Source organism: Malurus melanocephalus, unplaced genomic scaffold (genome assembly GCF_030028575.1).
Source record: "Malurus melanocephalus ecotype Western Australia unplaced genomic scaffold, MMel_1.1 scaffold_491, whole genome shotgun sequence".
Classification (NCBI taxonomy): Eukaryota; Metazoa; Chordata; class Aves; order Passeriformes; family Maluridae; genus Malurus; species Malurus melanocephalus.
In genome coordinates, this window is record NW_026623723.1 from 45,466 (window position 1) to 54,565 (window position 9,100).

Below are 9,100 nucleotides of genomic sequence, written 5' to 3' on the forward strand. Positions count from 1 at the left end.
GGGTGAAACACGAACCTGCCGAACTGCAGCGGGAAGCGGCCGCGGATGCGGTGGAACAGCTTCTCCCCCGTGTCCAGCTCCACRTAGAAGTAGGGCGTCCCCGGCTGAGCCACCTGCGGGTTGGGAATAGCGGAACCACAACATCAGTTTGCTTGGAAAAGGCCTCTGAGATTATGTTAACTAGACTGGCAATGGGAGTCAGACACCGAGTGCCACGGCCAGTCTTTCCCTAAACACCTGCAGGGCTGGTGACTCGACCGCCTCCCTGGGCAGCCCCTTCCAATGTCTAATCACCCTTCCTCGGAAGAAAGGTGGGAAGAGACACTGGCTCTGAGAAGAGCTGTCACGTGACAGTTCAGAGGCTGGTGACCCAGCTGTCCTCTCCATGCCACARTTCTCTCTCCAGAGAGGAAACTTGGAAAAACAWCYACATCAAACTGCCTGAGGTCAGTGCCTGACCTCAAACAATATCCTCCATGGGAGGAAAGAGCAGTGGGTCACTTCCTGCTGGGATCACCGGTGGTGATGCAGCCTGGGCACTATTATATGTTGTGGTTTAATTCTGCAGTGAGTAAACAAGAACCGGGCAGGTCTGGTCATTTTTAACCTCAGCTAGGTCACCCTGGCCTAGCACAGCACATTTTTTGAAAAGCCTATAAAGAGGCTATGCTCACATTCCTCAGATGAGAAATTATGTTCATGGGAACTTCTCCCAGAGCAGAACACCCCTGGCACATCCCCAAATCAAGTCCATGAGGTTCTGCCTCCAACAGTTTAACCCCAACCCACAAAGTGACCTCAGAGGGATAGGGCAGCTTACGCAGGACAGAGGAAGTGACAGGTGAAATCTGGCCCCATACTTGTGCAATATCCGAGTGCTCTGGGATTTCTAACAGTTCAATCTGCTGCTCCTGTGCYTGTGCAATAAAGGCCTCTTTAATGTCTTCTGAAGTACAGAGGTCCAGTGGGATGGGAACCACCTGCAGAGGGAGGAGAACATTTCCATAAAAAAAAGACCAGACAATCCATTTGCAGAAAGCCATCAGTCCATCACAGGAGCTGGTGTGCTCCTCAGTACAGCTCAGCATCATCACATGAGACAGGTGAGCACCCATCTCTACAGGCTTAAACTTATGAGACCTTTTGTCCTGTAGGAGCTGGACAGAGAGCTGAAAACKGAAAGCTTGAAGTTCTCAGCACAGCCTTCTCCTTTCTGATGTCTGTGGGAGTTCTGATACAGATCTGATACACTTACAGATCTGCCACAAACAGCAACCACCACACTAAAGCCCTAAATTACTCTTTCATTTCATTTGGAATTTATATTCAGTGCAAGTTTATATTTTCCCACACAAATCATACCTGTAGCTGCAGATGCTGACTCCTATAGTTTCTTTCGAATAGGACATATCTCTTTCCCTTGCTTCTGAAAAATTCCTTTAAAGCAGCCTTGTACTTGGTCACTTCTTCCAGCACCTCTGAAGACAAGTCCACCACTGATTGATAGTGCCCAATTGGCAAAATCAGGACGTGGTCAGGTGACAAACCCCCTTTGGCCAGGGCAAGGTARCACTAGAGTGAAACAACACACACCAGTTACTCACTGTGCTGTGGGAATTTACTCTCTGACTACTCATTCTGAGAAGCCCCCAGCCTCAGGAACAGGAGAGTCATCTATATTGCTTATTAGGGATTGTTTATTACCAATTTAATTTGGATTTGKTTTTATACTGAATTTATTAATCATTAGAGGAATGAGAAAGAGACAGAGGAACTACTAAAGGAAAAAAAAAAAAGTATCTTTTGCCTTGCCTGCAAAATGCCTTGCCTGCAAGGAAGCAGCTGAGTAAACTTCACCACTGTGGCAGGAATTTTTTACTCTGATGTGAAAATCAGCTTAAAAATTTAAACTAACCCTGTGAACAAACCTGTCCCTGTAAATGGATTATACCAAAGAAGTACCTTAAAGCAAAGTGCACATAACAATGATGGAATAAACTTCAAAGTCATCACCTTGAAGTGTATCTTGGAAATATTTTCTCTTTCATCTCTCTAGAGCAAAGCTGGAACCAGCCATTCCAGGGAAATGTGGCACAGATGCATCCTGCTGCCAAAGCAGGTCCCAGCTGACTTCCCCAAGTTTTGCCAGATTGTAACATAGGCACAGCAAAAAGGGTTCTGGCACTGGAATCCAGCTCTGCTGCTGGAACAAACTGGGCCACGCTTCACTTCTTAAGTTTATGTGTTTGTAGAGGAGATGCAAAGAAACTGAAAGCAAACCCAAGAGCCAGCTGCAAATGAAGTTTGTTTTAAATTTAAAATTGGTCATTGGTATTTTGTTTTGCCACATCCTAGCATGATTCTAACATAGCAAAATCCATGCTACAGGTACTTACATGTGTGCCAATACTGACAACCAAGTGCTTCTCCACTTCGGGGCTGGCCAGGCAGAACCAGCAGGGTCCCGTGGGCTGAGCTTTGTTGGGAAAGAAAACAAGGATTAGCACAAGGYATATTTGTCAGAACACAGAAAACCTGCTATTTTCCAGTCACCCTTCCCARCTGATCAAGTGCTGAAGGTTTAGGAAGAACACAACTGTGGCCAGGGAAATTCCAGCAAGAGAAGAGGTGGTGGCAGTCACACCCTGTTGACAGCCATTCTYCTGGAATGCTATAACCTAATAAAGGAGGAATTCAGTAGTTCCAGGTAGTTCCAGCTCACTAATAAGAAAATACCAGCAAAKGTAAGCAAACGAATCAAAATGAGGTAAAATTACTGCACAGCTACAGACAAGGGCTGATGCTGTCAAACACACTTGTTAGTTCTGGTCTATTCATCACAGTCAAAACACCTGGATTCACACCCAAATTRTGATACCTGAGCTGAGCTTTGCAGAAGTACCACATTCAGAAGCCAGTCTGGTTTAAAGGGTAAATACCACCACGGACCCAAAGAGCTTTTAAACTATGCTTTTAATCCTTCTTTCACCTAWTGAAGCCTATTTTCCCTTGGAAACAAGGGACCCGTTATCCTTCTGCATTCCTCCAGCAYGTGGCACAGTGACAGAGCTCACAGGCCAGCTGACACAGCTCAACAGTGTGAGGAACATGGAGTGACCTGGTCCATCCAATGCCTCGAGAGAAGAGCTCAGGAAAAAAGCATACTCACGGGGTTTCTTGGCTTGCTTAGGTTGGGTGACCCCTCTCTCTTTCCCATCTGAGGGACGTTTCTTTCCCTGGTGCTTGTTCAAGTCAAAGAAAAACTGACAAGCTGGCTCTTCCTGTTTAGGAAATGAAAAGTGAAGCCTGTTAGAACTGCATCACAGAAAGCAAGAATATATACAAGAATTCCATTTTTCCTGAAGAGCTGTGAATCACTTCTGAAAAGCATCAATATCACAGAATCCCTGAGACTGGAAAAGTCCTCCCAGCCCACGGAGTCCAAGCTGTGCCCAATGCCCACCGTGTCCCCAGCCCAGAGCTCTGAGTGCCACCTCCAGCCCTTCCTTGGACACCTCCAGGATGGGCCTTGGGCACTCCAAACCTCCCTGGGCARCCCCTCCTGATGACTGACAACCCTTTCCAGGAAGAAATGTCTTCTGAATATCCTGGAACAGAATGAACTGTTCTCCTAGTAATGGAGCAAGCTTTGCCTGCTTCAGTCAGAGAAAAAATTCTGGGAGAGCTGCTTCAAATCATAAGACTCTCCTATTCAGTCTTATGCTGAACCTTCAGAATTGCCTGATTTTATGGATTATTCTAATATTTTCATTTGCCAGCCAATACCAAAAGAATGCCTTTATTTCTTAGAGATGTTAACTTGTCACAGACTCACCAGGGGTTGAAAACATTCAAGTGAGTTATCCCATACAGCAAAATGCCATTAGAATGCTGCAAAGGAAAAAACTCTGTCCCYATCTTTCTTATAAACCTACTTTAAGAAGTGGAAGGTCTCCCTGGAGCCTTCTCGGGCTGAACACCCCCAGCTCTCCCAGCCTGTCTCCTTGGCAGAGTTTTGAACAGATATCCCAAAGGGGAAGCCAAGCAGAGTTGTGAGCACAGAGAGGGCACAAGTGGAGAAGCACAGGGCTGTACCTCTGCACAGAGCGGGCCTTTGCTCTTGGGAGCCTCCTTCTTCAGTTTCCKGTAGGGATTTTCGGTGACATCCTGAGGCTGCTTCACCAGTTCTGCAGGGTCCATGGCACTCATGGGAACGATGCTGAAGGCATAGAGGTACTGCAACAAACACAGGGGCTCAGGGACCAGCAGCTCCTGCCACAGCTGCACTTCTGAGGAGATCACCCAAGACACTGAGCTCCACACCACTCAGCATATTGGCATTTGTGCCAAGGCAAGGCATGGAAAAACATCTGCCCTGTGCCCATGTCCCACCCTGGAGTTTATGGAGTGTGTCCTTGATCCCTGTCTGTTTCCAGGCCTTCTTTCTGGCCTTTTTTGTTACCACCCTGGATCCCATGCATGCTTAAATATCAACCAGTATTCTGTAACTTTATTAAGGGGAAAAGAGAAACAAGTTAAAAATCTCATCCCAGAAGTTTGTTATTTTCAGTGATTTGTGCCTCAGAACACACTGTGCAGGCCCTTACCCATCTGACRCAACAGGCAAATGGCACCTATTGCTCAAGTGAGCCAGATACCTCCACTTCAGCCTCTGAAGTACCTGATGTTGCCCTCTAACTGGCCTCACTGCCCTGTTGTTGTACTTGAGAAAAAAAAGAAGGTTCAAGGGTGTCAGTACCTTTTTCTTGCTTGTATTGCCAACATCAGCAAGTGCAATAAATCTGGTCACGTGCTGTGGGGTCTCCTGTAGCACCATGTGATTTCTGTAAGGATRCAAAACCTGGCTGTAGTGACCCACACAGCATTGAAAGGACAGTGGGAGTTGTCTGCCATGAAGATACTCAGACAGTACATCAGTCCTCCTGTGTTCTTTAAAACTGAACCCTTACTAGAAAATAAATGAGATTTCACATGACTTTACAAACCTGTAAGGAAGTCTTTCGTAATAGGTCTTCTCCAGGGCAGCAAAATGGTATCTTGGTTTGAGACTTGCAGCTAGATCTGATACTAACTTGGAGCCACACTTCTTGGTGTCTATTTCTCCCTATGAAACACAAACCAAGTTTTATTTAAACCCATCTCAGAGCAGGGAAAAGAAAGGTTTAATATACTTCTCTGTACGTCTGAGTGAGTACATTCCCAGGAAATTCATGTCAATTGTAGAATGACRTAGTGAACTACCGAGAGCCCCCATGGGAACTTCTGAGATCTGAGTTTTCTTTTTAAGCCAGAACATCCCTRCAAATGTTTCTCTCCAACACCTAAGGGTAGTAGGGTTGGCTACTGTGCTGTGAGGGAAGGTTCTTCATGCATTTAAACAGAGGATCATATCTTTTACTGGATGTTTAAGAAACTGAGAGGAGTTCTTTTGCCATGTGTGTGGCCTTTCTGTCCAGGCAGGTTTTAAATAATCTGAAAATCATTTCTATTCAGGAACACTAACAACACAAAATTGGACACAAATGAAACAACACCTCAAAATCCAGACCACCTGACTGATACTTCAGGAAATAACCACCAAAACACTATAAAAAGCCCTGAAGTCTCATAAATCCCCTTCCCCTTCAGTTCTTCTGAAGAAGAACCAGAACATCTGCTGTCTTTGTTTTTACTCCCAGCTTTCTGCAGTACTCGAAGGGGGCCCAACAACCCAAAGTGCCAGAGCAAACAGAAAGGCAATGCTTTGTTAAATCCCCTGGGAAACAGAACACTCACCGCGCTGTTGGCAAAAGTCCCCACATCTCTGGGCCAGGGGGATGTCAGCAATATATCCACGCCCCTGAAGTYTGGGGTTGASAGCAGGGATGTTTTCAGCTCAGCCACGTCCTTGGCACTGAAGCTGTGTGCGGGTGCTGGCTGCTCCTGCGCCTCGGTGCCGCTCAGGTAGGCGATCTGCAGCCCCGAGCAGCCGCTGTACACACCCCTGCGGCCTGCAGCGACACACACACACATCCCTGAGCTGCAGGCAGGCCAGGGAACCCCCTGGGGCAGGGCAGCAGCAGTGCAGAGTCGCTGCCATTGCAGCTGCCCTCAGACAGCTCATTCTCTGTGCTGGGAGCAATGACATCGCTGGGCACAACAGCTCAAACCCAATCCTGCCCACAAAGAAGGGCTTCAGACAACCCCCAGTCTTCCCCCTCCTCCCTGCTACCTTGCTTCCCAAAAATTCATCCACACCAATATGCAGCCTCAGTGAAAAAAAACCCAAGTGTCTCTAATTTGTTATATTTTTGGCCAGGTGGCAATTCTGGAAAGAAACTGGTTTTTCCTTGTAGCTTTGTMAGAGTTTCACTTGCTATCTCTGCTAGTCCAACACAGCCCAATAATATTCAAGGACTAAACCTTCCCCACACAGATGCAGACACACTCTGGGAATAAGATTCCCTCAAAGAACAGGCTCTTGCAACCATCATTCCTTCTGGTTAGCAAGTTCAGTGTCAGAGAATTAAAAAACATACAAATCAAGAAAGCAGGGTTTTCTTTCCCATTTTACACAGATTGTATCAATACCGAGTTCAACCCCAGACTKGACAGCAGGATGAAAGATGCCACTTAAAATTCCCAGCAAAAAGAAGGTGTTAAAGTGGAAGAYGAGAGAATGCTCATGAAAGCCCCAGGAGGCAAAAACTGCACCCTGACCCCAACTTCCCTGTGCCTTACCCAAATAAGTGATATTCTCAGCTAATTCACAGCCACTGACATCGGGGAAATAGCTCAGGGTGTCCTGGTTGTTAGCACCAAGCACGTAAGTTGGGATTGGAGCTGAAAGAGAAAACCTCACGCACTCAGTCAGCTTTAATTCCAGTGCACCAACACAGTCCATCCCACATTCCYCCATAATCACAGCAGGAAACCCCATCCACTCAGACCCTCCACTACACCTTGGGAACAATGAGCACAGGACAAGAAACCTTCCTGTAGAGTAAGAACACCCAACCTCTGAACAACCTCTGTCCTGCCCACACCTCCCTCCCCTRCCTGTGTAAGATTAGCTCCAAAATGATCCACAGCCCTAAACCCAGGGGTGTTCCAAACAAACTCATCTTTCCCTCCTGTGTAGGGYTTCCCGGCTGGAGTGTAACTGCTTTAACAGTGCCCAGCTGTGCATCCTGAATGCCAGGGAGGGCTGTGAGTTGGTGCCAGCCCCGCAAGGTGACACCAGCTGCTTTTCTTACCTTTCTTGGCCCCCGTGCGGTACTCGGCCCACTCTGCCTCGGAAGTAGAGCCAAAGAAATTTCCGACACACAAMAGCATCTAAAAACACCGGATAAAGCAGGAGTTGCAGACACAGASAGAACACACACGAAGGCTGTGCTTGCACCACCTCAGTAGTTTGGTTTACTACAGTGAAGAGATTCCCCTGTGTTTATCTATGCCCAGTGTTACACCCACCCAGCAGTCCCGGCACATCCMCTGCACGCSAACCCTACCCGGGCACTCCTCCTGYGYCCCGGCGGAAGGGCTCCTGGCCTCGGCCACCCCAGGACGGGAAAGGGAACCCCGCGGGAACAGCACCGCATCCACCTCCCCGCCCCAAGCCCCACAAGCCTTACRTCGAAGCGGCCGCTCTTGGCCTGGATGGCGCGGACCCTCCCGAAGATCGCCTCCAGCCGCCCCTCCACATCGCCACACGCCAGCCTGCGGGAAACCACGCGTTAAGAGCGGTACGGCCCAATTGGGCCCCGGCCCCACCGCAATCTGAGCAGCCTCTGCCCCCGTCCCGTTCCCGTCCCACTCACACGCGCAGCGGTGCCGCCGCCATCACCAACACTCCTGACCCGAAGCTCCCGCCACTTCCTGGGGCACCGCTCAAAGCGCTCCGCCACTTCCGGGTGTTCCGCTCAAACCGCTCCGCCACTTCCGGGTGTTCCGCCCAAAGCGCTCCGCCACTTCCGGGTGTTCCGCCCAAAGCGCTCCGCCGCTTCCCGGGTGGGCGGTGCCCGAAGCCTGACAAAACCAACTGGAATCAGCGGGAAGTTTTAAATCCCGCTGTCCGCAAGGAATTACGCATGTTCACTGTGGCTGTGTCCTTTAACCTGCTGTGTTAGCGCTCCTGTCAGTGTTGGCATTAAATTTGGAAAACCTGTGAGAAGGTAGTAGAGGGGATGAGGTAAGAGCGGGGCCATTTTCTCAGAAATGACTGAAATATTCACCTTTCATAGGGGATTTTTAAAATTAAATCTTTATATTGATACCTATGATTTATGTCAAAGGGACAAGGTGCTTATGAGRCCTATTGATTGAAAACTTTCTCTAACTTTTTAATACATTATCAATATAAGAATGTAATAACTTTTTACATATTGTTAATATACAATGTAATAGCTTTCAATATATTATCAATAATAGCCTTTTTATATGTTGTTATAAGTTTTTTAGTAGTGTATTAGCAACATATAGTGTACCAGCTGGATGTAATCCAACCAGCTGGATTAGTACATAGATACGTGAAATCACCATTGGGCATAAATGAGAAAAAGTTCTGAAGAAAGTGGACAGGTAGATGTTATAACAAGGAACAGTAGAGAGCACTAATGAGAACTTGGCAGAGGCACAAGACAGTCAGCAAAAAGATGGAAAATGAAGACTTGGAGGACTAGAAAAAAAACCCATAAACATCACAACTGTGCATGCCTTGAAGACAAAGGTGAAAAGTCCACCATGATGAAGAGGATGGTATCTTATTAGTGGGAGACCCCCGCGACCACCGAATTGAGGATGATGCAGGTGCACTTTTAAAACTGATATCGTGTATTTCCGTACCGATATATAGTAGTGAGYGTAGTGACAATGTTCATGTTACACCATGCTGTATAAATACATGCCAATTCTAAGCAAAGGCAGGTGGGTTAGGAGAAATGATCCCCCTCCCCTCCAGCGCTAGACATCGGTCTATGGGGTTTTCAGGCATCGATATGTATCAAAGTTTTACAATGTTACCATCTGAATTCTGTAACCAAGAGCTGAAATCTCAGTTGGTGCTGCTGGCGTTTGTTCCCTCTGTGGTATTGGGACTGAA

At 47.4% G+C, this 9,100-nt stretch overlaps 1 protein-coding gene and 1 non-coding gene across 2 annotated transcripts in view; both read right to left on the reverse strand.

The window, feature by feature from the left end:
- The window catches only part of LOC130582408 (inhibitor of nuclear factor kappa-B kinase subunit alpha), a 23,618-nt gene extending 15,408 nt beyond the window's left edge, over positions 1-8,210 (reverse strand). Inside the window, exons 1-13 of the mRNA XM_057381085.1 lie at positions 7,821-8,210; positions 7,635-7,719; positions 7,257-7,335; positions 6,742-6,843; positions 5,797-6,011; positions 5,007-5,125; positions 4,760-4,844; positions 4,096-4,236; positions 3,170-3,281; positions 2,397-2,476; positions 1,363-1,572; positions 861-980; positions 16-113 (exon numbers count right to left, since the gene is read on the reverse strand). Of these exons, the coding sequence (XP_057237068.1) occupies positions 16-113; positions 861-980; positions 1,363-1,572; positions 2,397-2,476; positions 3,170-3,281; positions 4,096-4,236; positions 4,760-4,844; positions 5,007-5,125; positions 5,797-6,011; positions 6,742-6,843; positions 7,257-7,335; positions 7,635-7,719; positions 7,821-7,843 (1,469 nt within the window). The 5' untranslated portion in view covers positions 7,844-8,210. The remainder of the gene's footprint in view (positions 1-15; positions 114-860; positions 981-1,362; positions 1,573-2,396; positions 2,477-3,169; positions 3,282-4,095; positions 4,237-4,759; positions 4,845-5,006; positions 5,126-5,796; positions 6,012-6,741; positions 6,844-7,256; positions 7,336-7,634; positions 7,720-7,820) is intronic.
- Positions 1,147-1,286, reverse strand: LOC130582434 (small nucleolar RNA SNORA12). Its single transcript, XR_008966315.1, has one exon. It is a non-coding gene; the product is annotated as a small nucleolar RNA SNORA12 (small nucleolar RNA).
- Positions 8,211-9,100: the final 890 nt, after the last annotated feature.